This window comes from Dipodomys spectabilis, unplaced genomic scaffold (genome assembly GCF_019054845.1).
Source record: "Dipodomys spectabilis isolate Male_0828 unplaced genomic scaffold, ASM1905484v1 ptg000233l, whole genome shotgun sequence".
NCBI lineage: Eukaryota > Metazoa > Chordata > Mammalia > Rodentia > Heteromyidae > Dipodomys > Dipodomys spectabilis.
In genome coordinates, this window is record NW_024870910.1 from 1,506,160 (window position 1) to 1,522,166 (window position 16,007).

Consider the following 16,007-nt stretch of genomic DNA (forward strand, 5'->3'; position numbering starts at 1 on the left):
TATGAAAAACTGTGTCACGAGAGTATTTGACACGAATGCCTTAGTCATAATTAACTGTGACCGAGCCTTATTAGTTATCACTCACACATAGAGTTATTTCAGCTCATCATTAGCACTTGGCTTTTCCCTTTAGTTCCAAAGACAGGTGGCAAAAACTCTTCTACTTTTAACTTTTCTCTCAGTCTCAAGAGAGGTGTTCAGAGAAGTTGGTCTGCCTAGTGAATTAGCATTTTGTGAAAAGAAGAAGAAACTAAGTTGAAGCTGCATGGCTGGTACACGGGTCTTTCAGGACTGTCCTTTCTGGGACTTCAAGCTAAGAGTGTGTCAGCTGGCCCCTTCCACTGATGCCCGCTCCAGCCCTCTCCAGCCTACCACTCTCCCCTGAACTCATGGCCTTCCCAGAGGTCCACCTGGCATGTCCACTTGGATGCTATTCCACTCCTCAAATGTGACATGTCCCAACTGCCCTCACACGTTCCTCCTTAGACACTCCAGAACTCTGTAAGTGGTGAAGTGACGCTAACACACACCGATGGCTGGTGCCAGAAAGCTGTGGTGTGATACTGCTGGCTTCACTTCTCACGCCCCACCATCAGCCATTGGGTCTGCTCAGCTCCATCTACTGTTGCTCAGGTCAGCTGGCTTCCCTGTCTCCCAGCCATTGCTACTGAGACCATGGTATCATACTAGACTCTCACATGGCTTCCTGCTCACTTAGTCCTTAGAGACACCAGAGCCAAAGTGTTGTTTCTATACAACAAAATATGATCATAACACTCTTATTTAGCAGCCAAATGTCCCAAGTCTACAACATGGCCCCAAAATGCCTACTTCCTCTCCAGTCTCATGCCTGACTGCCCTGCCTGCAGCCCTCTCTCCGTTCTGTCTGGCTAAGTCCTGAGCCTGTTACCATGTCCTGGCTGGCAGGCGTCTTCCTCATGACAACACTGCTTTCCACTTGCTGACTACGGACCTGTGTGTTCCCAGTACTCAGCAGAGCACCTGCCATGCTGTGTCTAAAAAACATTCGCAGGACAGTTGCACGAATGCCTTTTGTCGCTGGGAGCAACGCTACCTCAGCAGCATGAGATGTTCTACAGGGTTTCCTTGAGGACACTATTTCACTTTTATTTCAGTTTCTTCATATTCATCCCTTTAGCTTCTGACTGACATGAATTTGTCAATAAATATCTACAAAAAGTAGGTGATATGTTAAAAAAAAAAAAAAAGGATAAGTGTTTTAAAAAGGCAAATACGTTAAAGATATTAGGGTAAAGCCAAGCAGAATAGGCATTCTGAGATAGAGAATTAGACTGAAGCCAGGGGAAACATGATTTTAAGAGGGCCTGACTCCATTTTTATATGTTTCTATAATCCTTTTTGACTTTAGAAAAATATATACACACAGCAATTTATTGTATGTAAATAAATATATATAATATCTTTCTAATCTAATAGTGTTTATACAATCCAGTATAGTTGAATGAGTACTGTGACAAGCCTGTAATGACATGCAACCTATTTAACACCCACTCCAGCTCTACTTTTCGGTCTCTGAACATCTAGCCTCTGAGCAACTCCTTTGCTAACTTCTCAGTTTCAGAGTATAAACGCAAAAGCTCAGCAGTACTGCACCTCTCTCCCCAGGGGGAACAGCCAACTATTTCCTCTCTCCTTACAGAAAATAAACTTCAGAGCAAAGTCATGTTCCTAGCACAGTATCTCTCATTTTAGCAGGTGATTCATGTACTGAAACGACTTTCTATCAATGTTTAATCTCTGGCTTTACTCTAGAACCTGTGCTGTGTAAGTCATAAATATAATTCACAGACCCTGAGCTAGTTTATGGCTGATAAATTTTGGCATTCTCCCTTTTTGTTTTTTTTTTTTTTTTTTTTGAACAATCAAATAGGGAGTTTTTATTTTAAAAAAAGCCAGCAACTGCACAGTGGTCTCCTGTCTCAAAGACCAGCAGCCCCGCAAATACACCACTGTCAGAAAACTGATCCATGAGAGCCGGAGAGGAAAGAAAAAGCAGACAAATAATACCAACCAGCCAGATCAGCTCCAATGGAGAACTGAAGTGGGTTGCCATGGTGACCAGAGGAGAGCCAGGAGACAGAAGACAGGACACGAACACGGAGACATGTGGCATGGCATAATGGTTCATTTTAAACTTTTCTTTGGTCTCTTTTTGTTTTATGGTACTGAGGATCGAACCCAGGACATTGTACTCACTAGGCAAATGCTTTGCCACTGAGCTACATCCCAGCCCCTTTGGCATTTTTTTTAATACTGACTGCTAAAAAAGTAGTGGGTATTTTCTGTAAGTCTTTTCTTTTTCAGAAAACCTTTTCAGATTGTTTCTGTTTTAAAGGAGTGAGAGCTTGAATTAAAATGGTAATTTAGCATGTCAACTGCTCTCCCTCAGCTCAGGTAGCTCCGGACAGCAGCAGTCCAGGAGCAGTATGCCAAAGCAGTTATCGTGAGGGCTAAGATTAGTTGATTTCTACCACAGTGTACTTAGAATCATAAAAGAGTAACTTCCCTGCAGTGCTGTCTCAGGATAGCTGGCAAGACGTAATTTACTGCCTTCTTCCTTGCTCCTTTGAAGCAACAGGTGTCTGGCTCAGGTAGGGCAAGAGGGAAACTACAGGCCAGTCCAGGGAAACCGCTGCACACTGCGGCTCTCCGCACTGCACCGCTCCCACCACTGTTGATATGCTCACACCTTCCTACAAGCCCCCACATATGGGCACTTTAAGAGGAGCTGTGTAAGTAGACACCAATGAGGGTAAAGCTCTTCTTAAGGAAGAAAGAGTGCCTGGCTGGGGTCCTTGCTTTACCCATCAGGGGCAGTGCCAGACCATGGGAGTAGTTATGGAAGGAAAACATACTTAGGCTTTCTCAGCTAGCCTAGTAACTGCCATGTCCCAGAAGGGACTCAAGTCTTTTCCAAAACACAAAGACAAGCAGTTTCCTCCTCCCCCCGCACCCCTCCGCCTCCCCAAAGCTGAGAAGAGCAAGGTACTGTGTGGTGAGACACTATATGACAATACCTGAGCCACACACAGGGCACTGCCACCCATGAGTTGGCAGGGCGCTGTCAACTCATCCTGCTGTCAATGTATGCTCTGTAACTTTTACAGGCTAGGATGTATTTTTTTTTTTAATGCATTCAAACTTGAATCTAATAAGCTAAGAGGTGGTTTATTTCAATGCATGTAAAGTTGTCATAAACCCCACAGAAGCACAAATGAACCAGAAGACAGAGACAGCAAAGGCCGGAAGAGGCCTGGGGTGCTCACCAGTGTTGTAGGCCGTCGGCATGGCGGAGTACACGAGTCCCTGTGGAGGCAGGCTTGGGGTTGTCACAGACACCACGGGGGTAGCGAGAGGTTGAGTGGCTTGAGAGCTGCTTATCCTTTGGGTATTCTGTGAGAGATCAGAGAAAAGAGTAAGTGTTATTACGTGCGCTTAGGTTCAGTCTCATTACTTTTCAAGTAACTTTCAATTTAAATGTGATACTTTTCACGGTTTTATGTGAACATCATTATTTCCATATAATACTAATGGGAATAATTAAATACATAATTTCAAGAGGCCTGTTTTTCCATTAATTATCCACTTTTCCTTCTTAAAATATGGTTTATGAATGTCAGAGGCACAGCCTTAAAATAGAAACTGGCCTTCTGAGAGTTAGCACTTTATGTGTTAGTACATTGAGGACTTGGAAGTCACTGCAAACATTTCTAGGCTCCTTTAAATGAAAAGTGTGCAAGTTTCGATGCTGAGAACAAAGGTCACATGTATACATAGGGATTCCAAGTTCATAGGAACCACGAGGGTCTGTCTTTGCAGCACTGATGTATTAACATGGTTTGGAGTTGGGGCTTAGGAAGTAAGTGCAGCTTGTATTCTGCTCTCCTGTTCTGATTCTGCACATGGCCTATTTTGTTTTTAAACAGTAGAGCCAGATCTGTATGTATTCCACTGGTCCTTCTTAAATGAGAAGCTTTCAGTAAGGAGCTTTGAAATAAAGAACTGCTGATAGGGAAGCAAACACATCACTATTAAATGCTCACTGATTGCAGCTACACAGAAGATGCCACATTGAAAATGAAGAAAACAAGAAAACTATGAAACAATCAAGCTGGCTTAAGATAGTCAGATAGCCATAGTCTTCTAAGTGTAGGAATATGATAGACTCAATTTCTCCTTACAGACTTACAAGTAACATTTTTCAAAACCAAACATTAGAGCAACAGAACAAATTCCACAGTTAGTATGCAAGAAGGTCAAGGCACAACTCCAACTTAAGTGTTTTATACAAATGAAGTTACCGTTACATAATTGATATTTCAGAGTCTAGCAACAATGAAAGTGCATCTCAGTGCTCTGGGATTTTGAAGAGTTAGAATATGACTTGACTTCATCTATCATTTTCAGAAGGATGAGATGACGGTGTCTGGCTAAATACTTGAAAAATAATCATTTGAGGAACCTGATCTCCATTCATTCATTTGTTCTTCCCTCCTCTCTTTCATTCTCTCCATGTCCATTGGAGATAAAACTCAGGGTATTGAATGTGCCAGGCAAGCACTCTACCACTGAACTTGGCTTACTACTTTTAGTTTATCTTTTTTAGACTCAGAGGATGCCAAAAAGATCATGCAGTGTGTGTCATACTGTCTGAGGTTTAGTGACAGGTTCACTACTTCCTAAGCCTGGGGAAATCATTCAGTCTTTATGAACCCGTAATTTGACATATAGGGAAAATAACAATCCTTGTCTTGCCTGCATGCAGTGCTACTGTGGTATGTCAGAAATGTCCTCAAATTCCTAATTTCAACAGCACAGGGTTTTGTGTGAGTAAGTGACTTTTTGAATCACTAGGGGGCAACATAGTGCCAGATAACTCAAAGATGCATTTTAGGACACCTTAAGGGTAAACAGTGAGGGCTAATACGAGATGAATTATTTCAATCTAAACCCCAAACTTTGATAAAGAATAAAATTTTTTATTAATAAGCAAACATTATTTCCCCCAGATATACTCATGATATATTCTAATATAACATTTAAAGCTAACCAATATGAAACCACATCCAAAACTAATCACAAAGCTAAAAACAAAACAATCTCTTCTTATGTAAAAGCAATCAAACCATGCAAACACACCAGCATGCATGTAATAGTAAAATGTAAATAAAACCAATTGAGCCTTTATTCCTCATGCTCTCATGCATTCTTAGCCTTGTCCATAATGAAAACTGAACACTTTTAGTCATCTAATGAACAGTTGAAGTTGGGTTTCAGTTCCCAATTAAAAAGTAAATGATTTTTAGTCAAGTTTATTTTCCAGAGGAAAATTCAAAAGAGGACATTTGTTTTGGAAAAGTCACAGAAGCTACTTTTCAGGATAGAGTGTTTTCTTTTAGGAAAGTAAATTTGTGTATGTTCAATTACAGATATTCCTTTTAGTAAACAGGGAACCCCTTGTGGTTCAGACTGTCTCATGCAGGATGAAATAATTCCAACTCTGAAAAAGGTGACCTCACCAAAAATGATGTAATCTCTTTGAAAGAAAGAGAAATAACACAAGACTCTGTTACAATCTGAGGAACTTTGAGGATGAAGTCATTTTCTAAAAATACTTCAATAATTTCAAGAGCCATATAGAGCTATATAAGGTATTTCACATATTGTCTTAAAAACAAACAAACCTAACAAGTGTCCCGTGCTCATGGACAGCTGTCTTTAAAGGCTCTACTCCAATGTTCCTTCCAACAAATAATTATAAACAGACAGATTATAGAGTATGTAGCACCAGAAGATTGCTTTCTTCAATCAGTGTTTGGATAGTGATTAATAGAAAAATATTGTGTAAACAAAGGAACATTGGTTAAAAAAAACACATTTATGAGAATTAGTACTTTCCATATACTTTTTCAACTCCAATCAAGCAGAAACCCACACTCACCAACTCCAATTCCTCTTCCTCCGACTGGACTCAGCACATAAGAGGAATAAGAGAGTTACTAAGACTGTCAGGACTAGCAATGAAATCTTTCTTTAGGAAAACAGCACTTGGACATGAGCAATTTCTTGGAACTCTACATAGATGATTATATACACAACTAAGAGAAATAAAATTCTCTAGGGTAGGTCTTAAATCTCGTGCCCCCTTCCCCCTGTCCCCAATCTGCTCTTAAAAGGCTAACTTCTTCTACACACAGGGGTGCTCCTGGGACATCTACAAAGCTCATCATCGTGACTGCAGTCCGTAGTGGGGAGTCCCGAGAGTATTCTGTACTTACAACTCGATCCTCCATCACTACCCCACACCTGGCACATAGCCCCTGTATCTCCTGCTGGACTCTGGGCTCCCTGGAGGAAGATGCCTACTGTGTGCTCCATTTCTAACAGGAGCCACCAGTGTCATGAAATGACAGGAACTCAAACACTTGTTAATAAAAATGAACATTTTAAATAACATTTTATGTATGTTATTATTTGCAAAACACAGCTCTTTTCTTTTTTGGGGTGGGGGGCTGGTCGTAGGGCTTGAACTCAGGGTCTGGGCACTATCCCTGAACTTTGTCGCTCACGGCTAGCACTCTACCACTTTGAGCCACAGCACCACTGCTGGCTTTTTCTGTGGTTGATTGGAGATCAACGTCTCACAGACTTTCCTGCCTGTGCTGGCTCTGAACTCTTATCCTTAGATCTCAGTCTCCTGAGTAGCTAGGATTACAGGCGTGAGCCACGGGTGCCCAGCTAAAAAATAGCTTTGATATAAATGAAATACTTGTAGCAGAGTGAAAGCATGTATATAAGGAAACAGACTGGGAAGAAATGAACTTATAAGTCATGAACGGTAAAGAAATGAATGAGACATACTTGCTCCTTCTAAACATTTGAAGAATATTACTATGCTGGAAAGTCTACTCATTCTTTCTCTTTTTCATTTTACTTATATAAGCAATTGTGTTGATTTTTTTCCAGTCTGCGTACTGTCATTATAAGCTACATTGATACATGAAGCCCCAGTCTCCAGGCTTGTTTCTCTGCAAATGAACGCAGTGCAGAAGAAGGGAGGCTGACTACCCACTCTACTCCACCTGCTGCTGCTGTCTCAAGTGCAGATAAATGCGTGGGTGCTGCCCCTGAATTTCTTTTGCTCAAAGCTAGCACTCTTACCATTTGAGCCACATTGCTACTTCTCACTCTTTTCAAGTATTTTAATGGAGACAGGAGTCTCACAGACCTTCCTGCCTGGGCTGGCTTTGAATCATGATCCTCAGATCTCAGCTCCCTGAGTAGCTAGGATTATAGGCATGAACCACTGGTGCCTCGCCTATATTAAATGCTCTTTAGCTCTTCTGTTACACAGTGAGGACATACTCTTAACTAGAGGATGTAGATCACAATACCATCAAGCACTCTGTGTGTGTGTGTGTAAAATAGATAATTTTCACATTCATCTACAGGGATATGGGTGTGAATAGTTTCCATAGCAATTTTGACATTTCCTGCAGAGGCTTCACGACTTTAATAAAAAATACATAATTTTATTCAGCAGTGTCTAAAATGCCCAAATGTAGTTTGGCATTAAACTTTTCAGTTTACTAACACTAATAATTCTTATAAACATATTTCATTAAAGTGGAACTCTTAAGTCTATTTCTGAACGATCTTGCACATGCAGTCCCTAAGGTGAGCCAAATGGCCATCCAAATGTCCTCTGTTTGGGCTATGTTTTTGGCTTTTGCTCTGTATGTGTGCAAACTGATCAAAACAACAGCAGTGTAAAGAGAGCTCCTTATACTTCAGTTCCCCCTGGGTAACATTCTAAATAAGCACAAAGCCTTGTTAAACTAACAGCAATAATGAAAGTTTTCTGATTTCACTAGTCTTTCTACCAAGATCCTTTTCCTGACCGTGGATGGACCCCAAATGCCTGTGTTTGTGTGTATGCAAGTTTGTACATGCAATGTGTATATGCAAGTGTGAAGGAATGTATGTTCTCATTTATGGTACTGGGGACTGAACTCAGAGTCTTGCACTTGTAAGACAAGTACTCCACCACTTAGGTCACACCACCAATTTTTTTTTTGAGGTTGTCTGTTAGGGTCTCATACTAACTTTGCTCAGGATGGCCTCAAACTGTAATCTTCCCTACTTATACCTCCTGAATAGCTGAGATTCTAGACATGTACTACCAACACCTGGCTATGCTGCTTGTTAAAAAATTTGTTTTATCTGTTTTCTATTTTTCACTTTTCTTCTTTTTAGAAGACTGTAAGAAAATTTTGTTATCTCACTTCTCCTCCTCAACGGACTTACACACACACACACAAACACACACACACACACACACACACACACTTTTCCCCATTCTTCTCTCCTACCCATTATTGTCATATTTTTTACATGTTCTGTAGACACAAAATTAATTAGCATTTTGCTTTATCTAGTGGGCTATCTTTTAGGACAATTAAAAAAAGGGAAAAAACATGCAGATCTTAGTTTCTAGTGCCATTCTCTAACAAAAGGATCCAGGGTTCCTTGGAGAAATGACTGGGTCTTAGCTGGTGCAAAAAAATCATTAAAAGAGGCAGAAAATAAATATTTACCCTATTCCTACAAATTTCATAAGGTTAAGGATATGTCAATATGATATAAAAACCAAGTGAACAGCTCCCAAAATCTAATGCTAGAATGATTTGAACAGCATTTTTAAAAAAAGTGGTATTGCACTATAAGCTAAAATATAAATGCTTATGAGCCCATATTTATACAAGTAAGGAAGAGCAGATAAATCTTTTGCACTGAGAAACTTTGATTTCTGTAGAAACTTTCATCAAGGAGATGGTTTTATCAAGAAGGTAGAGAGTAACTCCTCACTCCTAAGAGCATGCGTAGAGTGATTTCCTTCCAAAGACTACAGTGTGAAAAGGTGAAAAAGAGTAAGTTTACAGTAGAGAAACCTGTGAGTCATACAGTTCATCAGCTGGGTGGCCAAGTTAACATCAGTAGTAATTGGTTGGGTTGAGACTGGCCAACCCTGACACGATGAAAACAACACCTTATTATGTATGGCTTCCTCATTCCAACCAACAAACCCACACTAATCATGAAAAACATCAGGTAAATCTCAATGGAAGAACATTATATAAAACACAATACTCCTTAAAAAGCAAGGAATGCTTTAAGAACTATCACAGCCAAGAAGAGTCAAAGAAGACATGCCTACTAAAACAAATTATTTCCTAGCTCGGATTTTTTTTTTTTTTTTTTTTTTGGTCGGTCGTGGTTGAACTCTGGGCTTGGGCACTATCCCTCAGCTCTTCAGCTCAAGGGGAACGCTCTACCACTTGAGCCACAGCGCCACTTCCGGTTTTCTAGTGGTTTTTATTTATTTATTTATTTATTTAGTGAGGTAAGAGTCTCATGGAGTTTCCTGCCTGGGCTGGCTTTGAACCATAACCCTCAGATCTCAGCCTCCTGAGTAGCTGGGATTACAGGCGTGAGCCACCAACACCCAGCCCTAGATTGGATCTTGAACAGAAAATAAGGTTACAACTAAGAAATTCTGAAAAATATGGCTTTTAGTTGATAATAATCTATCAGCATTGGTTACACTCAACAAATGTACCATACTAATATATTAATAAGAAGAATTGGGTGTAGAATGCAAGGGAACTCACTGGCCATCTTTGCATTCTTTCTATACATCTTTTTTCTTTCTTTCTTTCTTTTGGCAGTCCTGGGCTCGAAATCAGGGCCTGGGCACTGTCTCTGAGCTTTTATTGCTCAAGGCTAGCAGTCTACCACTTGAGCCATAACACCACTTCTGTCTTTTACTGTTTGGTGGTACTGAGGAATTGAACTCACGGCTTCATGCATGCCAGGCAAGCCACATTCCCATCCCTATTCTTTCTATGTATCTAAAAACTGTTCTAAAATAAAATGTTTATAGAAAGTGTAAACAGAAAAAAAGTAATTTAATCTTCATTTATTCCATTTCCACTCTTTCTTGTCTAAGACTCAGTATTTGTTAGCATCTCCATCTACAGGGGCCTTTCTTTAACATTGTGTTTTTGTAGAGTGTATCCCTTGGCAGTCAATTCCCATTATCTCTGTTTGAGAAAGTCTATTTTGCTTTCATCCTTTAAACATTTTTGCTGGATATAGAATTCTGTGTTGAGATTGATTTATTTTTAATTTTAGCACATTAGATAAATTACTCCAGTGTTTCCCAGCTTGCAGTTTCTGAAGAGAATTATGGTGTTAATTCTTATCTTTGTTCTCTATGCAATGTGCCTTGCCATGTCTCTGGTTTCCCTGGCTGTCTTTAAGATTTTTTTATCTTTGCCTTTTGCTTTGGGCAGTCTGGGTGTATGTGTATGTATGTGCATATCTGGTAGTTTTTATCCTATTTGGTATGTGTTATTATTCCTTAAAGTATTATTGCTCCTGCTGTTTACTTTTTGGAATTCCAATTCCAATTATAAATGTTAAATGTAATCTGACAAAGTCTCCCAGTTCTTGGATGTTATTTTTTGTTCTTCTTTTTGTATTTCAGCTTGACTACTTCTTACTGTTTATAGTCTATATGTCTTTCTTTCTGCTGGTTTTGTGGTACAGGGTTTTAGTTCATTTTCTGGAAAGTAAACTGGGTTTGAACTTCACCCCAGCTGCCCTTTGATTAGGGAAACTGTCTTTCCCATAGTATCTGTCTTTCCCTAGCCTCCCCACCAGATGGCTGTCCTAAAATCTCAGCACTCAATGGGCTTTTGGACAACTGTGAACATGCTACACGTTGAAGTTCTTTTTCACTAGAAAGCTGAAAACAATATGGTTTTCAGTATTTTGTTATCTTCGAATGAATAAGTATTTCTTTGCTATTTGACACAGAGTATCAAGCCTTGAACCGATTAAAAGGTAAAGGTCCCAGCTGTATTTCACACTAGCCTTTAGCTCAATTTTCATCTCTCCCTAGTTATAATCACAGGCTTACTATTGTGTCTAGAGGGAGGAATACATATATGATGGAGTTTAGGAATCTGTAAGGCATTAATATGAATGTAGAATCAGGGCCTAAACCTGATAACATCTTTCCACTTAGCAAGTATTTGAAACAGCAAGTGTCACAGATGGCCAGCAGAGTGACTGCCTGTACCTCACCTGTACCTCACCCACTCACAGCTGCTAGGTTAAAATGGTTGTAAAACCTGAATGTACAGTCTTAACTTTTTCTACAAGAAGCTAAGGACAATTAAAATGTTCTGTTTTTCACATACAAACACACAATTCAAAAGCATCCTCTAGAGTAACATGAAAGGTTATTTGAGAAGGAATATGCCAAGACACTATGCAGAGAACAACTCATTTAAGGGTGTATGCAGCTTTCTATAGATATTTTACAATAGTTTTCTTTGGTGTGTAGACATTTTTAATGAATTAGTGTTTCTCTCACAGAAAAAGCATGTAATAGATTACAAAAAGTATGCCAAGTACAGAAAAGAAATAAATCATGTTTAACTCATAAATTAGGAATTAAATGTCTAAGCAAAGTGCCTAGTGTGATAAATTTAAGATGAAACATAACAAGCTCTCCATATTTACCTTTAATTTTAAATAACTATTAAGCAAATTGACTTCCTATGCTCTCATAATTCAATGTTTGTGCAATTAAAATAGATTCATGTCTTACAATGCTAATTCTGAGTTGTAACACTACGATGTGGACTCTGTGGAGGAATACACAATCCCACAGGAAGATACGAACTGAGTGTAAACATGTGTGTGTGAAAGAGTGCTGGGAGAGGTTCAGCTCACCAGGGGAGGCATCATGCCCTTGCTTGAAGGGGGGATGACAACGCGAAGGTCAGGCTTCCGACTGCTCATTCCAAGATTGCCACCACCTGGGGGAGGGGGAGACTTTGTAGGCATGACTTTGCCTAAACTATTTGCACCAGTATTTCCAATCATATTTGGAGAAGCTCTTGAGTTTACAAATCCATTTCCTAGAGAGAGAAAAAAAGCATTACTGTTTATGTAGAGAGCCATTAAAATATTTTAGATTATTACTAAAACTACAATAGTGTTAATTTCCCATAAAATATATTCCTTATTTTTAAATGCCAATTTTATAAACAAAATATAAAGAACTTAAGGATTACTAGGCATACAAGGTGCTATTAGTAATATGAAACAATATCATGAGTATTGTACCATTATTCTATTTGAAGAGTCCTTAATATTTAAGTCTCTAGTACAGTACAGAGATAGTAATTTAAGAGCACTGGGCAAGATCAATTTGTTGGTTGAAGAATTTCATTCTTAGTGCTTATTATAAAGTTGACCAAACGCAATACAAAATACAATAGTGAACTACATGTTCCTAAAGGGCTGAACAGACCTTTTGAAGTCTCTATACAACTCAGTATTCAAAAGGCATTAATTCTTGCAATCAAGTAAAATCAGATAAGCCTATAAAACTATCTTTACTAAGTGAAAATTTTTAAAAAATGTAAATAGTCACTATCTATAGAGCACTGTGTTGTGGGAGGGCATAAGAAACAGAGTTGCATAAATGGTCTTCAAGCAGCTTTTCCTCTAGTCAGCAACAAGAGGAACATACACACAGGCATGACCATGCCAAAATGCCATTTGACTTCTGGGTATGGGGAAAAACAGCACAACAAATATCAACCACACAAAATCAGAGGCAAAGAGTAATTATCACAAGTATGTAGGCTTCATTAGGACACAAACTGTAACAGCAAATTAAAAAAACAAAAGAACAACAGAAGCAGAAGGCAAGGCTAATGGGTAAACGTGAGAAAATGCTCTGCTCAAGCAGAATAAATGGTATTAGGAAAAGCAGCATGGATAAGCCTGGGGAATCCATGGCTCCAGGAACCATCAAGAAGAGAGGATAGCTGTATTTGTTTCCCTCCTTCCCTTCTGGTATAAAGCAAAAAAGAAAACATGGGAGTCAACCAACAATAAGGAGACAATAGATGGTAAGTTATTTACAGACACACCCAGCTACCCTAACCTTATGATAACATATACAGGACTCACAGAACTGACCACTCTGTACTTAATACAGATCTTCCTAATGATCTCACCCTGAGAGACCACATTCTGAGAAATCAAATGATTTGCTCTAAAGAAATACAACAAATAATCAAAACAACGAAGATACAAAAATAATCCAAAAATATGCTTAAAGAGCTTTTTTACTGATATCTGTATCATTTCAAGTCTATACAAATTTTCTGAATGGAACAGAAACCTGAACAATACTTGGCAGTTTACAAAGTACTTTCAGGGACATTAATCCATCAGAGGCCATTGATAAACAGATAAATTCTAAACTTTTAAAAAAAAAAAGAGGAAATTAATTAAGAGCTTGTAAAAATAACCTGTGGAAGTAACCTAACTTTACATTCGTTCTTTATCTGAACACCTAAAAAAAAAAAAACAATGTTTTTGCCAATGTGCTATTATTAACTTCACTGAATCCTAACTACTACATTTCCAAGTTTGACATCTCAATATCACAAGGCAAAAAAAAAAAAAAAAAAAGAGAACTGCAAAGCACTCAGGAATAGCTGGCCTCTCCCTAGAAGGAGCCATTCAGAAATTCAGGGATATATATGGTTCTTCCTCCCCTGCCCCTTCTGTCACTTAATTCTTGTATTCTACAGAACTCGTACCAAGTGACCTTACTTCTGTGACTTACTGACTGGTATTTCAGTTAACTTTATGAGGCTATTTCCTGCATTCTGCTTCCATTATCTAAAAGGAGCTTGTATTAGGTCTGGGATGAATCTCCTTTCCACACCCTGCAGAGTAATTTCCTGCATCCTGTTAGGCTTCAGAAAGCCATGCTGTTCACAAAACTACCTCCGCTCCAAGCCTTCTCCTGGGGAGTAGCACTCTTCCCAGAGCTGGACAGGGGCAAATCACTAATCTAGACATCTGGAGAACACGAAATGCTTATCAAATAATTATCCAAAATAGAAAGACTTAATAGAAACTTTATAATGCAGAGCAGTATGAAAATTATAGATTGACAAAGTTTTTCTTAATATATAATGACATGGGTGTGTGGTCTGATTCTCTGTTGAAGATTAATTGATTTGCACTCCAATATGAATGATTAAGCAGAATTTCCTCTTCATGGTAAGTTGATACAAATATATAATTTAGAGGAATATATCATCAGGAAGCACACATTCAATTTTCCCATGTGGAGTCTATGGTGCTTTTTATATGGTACCCTCATAATCCATGAGAATCAGATTACAAGTGTAGGGAGATCTAAAGGCACAGCATTTTAGTAGAGTCAGTCTACAGCAGATAGTCATTACAGGATGATGTAGGCATCTGGTACCTTGCCAGGGTGAACCTGATTTCACATATACAACTTGGGATAGCACAGGATTTAGCAATGTATTACCCAATATATGTTTCTTACCTTCAGTTCAATTCTTAGGACAAAAATAAAGACATTTTTGAAGTGTCATAGTACGTATCTTTTCATCACAATTTAAAAATGTCTGTTGGGTGTCTATGGCTCATGTCTGTAATCCTAACTACTCAGGACTGAGGTTCACAGCCAGTCCAGGTAGGAAAATTTGCACGATTCTTTTCTCTGATTAAGCATCAAGAAGCCATAATCAGAGGTATGTTCAAGTGGTAGAGTACTAGCCTTGAGCGAAAAAAAAAAAAAAAGCTCAGAGACAGTGCCTAGGCCCTGAGTTCAAGCCCTAGGACAGGCACAAAAAAAAAAAAAATGTAATCTTTAAGTGAATAAATTGAATTTGATTGTTATTAACATGTCTTCTAAGTATACATGCTAATTTACTATTCCGAAAAAAAATTTTAAAAATGCTTTTGGGAAAACTGTATAACTCCAAAAACTTAAACCTAGTCTCAATCATGGTCCTCCATCTCTAAGTGAAGCTTTTCAATTTTGTTAGTCTTACTCATATTTCAAAATGTAAGTCACTTCAGCTGAAATGATGCTTTTAGGTGGCTGGCATGCATTCCATGTCCTTAGTACTATTCATCTAGGGCTAAACTGTAGTCAGTGATGTTATTCATGTTTTACTACAAACTTATTTTACATGTTAAACTGATAAGAAAACTTCAAAAGATCTTGAGTCAATATAGCATCCATAATTAATTTTTTATCATATTTGGCAAACTTTTTAAAAATTTGAGAAATGTTCAGTGAACCATTTTATAAGTAAGCAACACTTTTAAAATCCCAGCTGGGCACTGGTAGCTTATGCGTATAATCCTAGCTACTCAGAAAGCTGAGATCTGAGAATTGTGGTTCAAAGCCAGCTTAGGCAGGAAAGTCCATAGGACTCTTTATCTCCAACTATCAAAATGTCAAAACTAGAGCTGTGGCTCAAGTGACAGTGACTGACAGTTTTGAGTGAAAAGCTAAAGGACAATGCCTAGGTCTTAAGTTGAAGCTCTAGTTATTGGACAGATGGACAGACACTGACACACGGGCATACACAGAGTTTTAATATTATATCATTTATGTAAAAAGTTACCTGAAGTTCCTGATACTAAAAGCCAAACCAAATGAAAACATGGGTTTGAAGTAACTGATGGTAAATGTATCTAATTGGGGGACAAGTCTTAGGACAACACAGGTTCACCATATGGGATACTTCTTTCCAAATAATGAATTCGTTTCCCAGTCGCTCTTGGGTTGGCAGGTACAAAGAGGCAATTTTCTTCTCTTGTGTCATGAAATATGATGGCCCAAGCAGGCCTGCCTTCAGTGGGAACAACTCTTCAACTTGAATTTCTGTTTCATCTCTCTATCAACCATTAGGCGGTCACTAAATCACAGATATGCTGCTGTCACTGCAACCCAATCTGTTCAGCTTGTTCTGATACTTTCTGCTATCCCTGTCTTCTCTTTACAGAGCTACCGAGCTTTTTTTTCCATTCTTCTTTCC

The 16,007-nt window shown here is 38.7% G+C and overlaps 1 protein-coding gene across 4 annotated transcripts in view; it reads right to left on the reverse strand.

Annotated features, from left to right (window-relative positions):
- Positions 1–16,007, reverse strand: part of Mef2a (myocyte enhancer factor 2A) — an 83,928-nt gene that overhangs the window by 5,901 nt on the left and 62,020 nt on the right. For 3 of the 4 annotated variants that reach the window (XM_042698487.1, XM_042698486.1, XM_042698488.1), the window contains 2 exons: positions 11,848–12,035; positions 3,309–3,435 (listed from right to left, as the gene is read on the reverse strand). In XM_042698487.1, coding sequence (XP_042554421.1) covers positions 3,309–3,435; positions 11,848–12,035 — 315 coding nt within the window. The remainder of the gene's footprint in view (positions 1–3,308; positions 3,436–11,847; positions 12,036–16,007) is intronic. The other variant, XM_042698489.1, reaches the window with a different exon arrangement.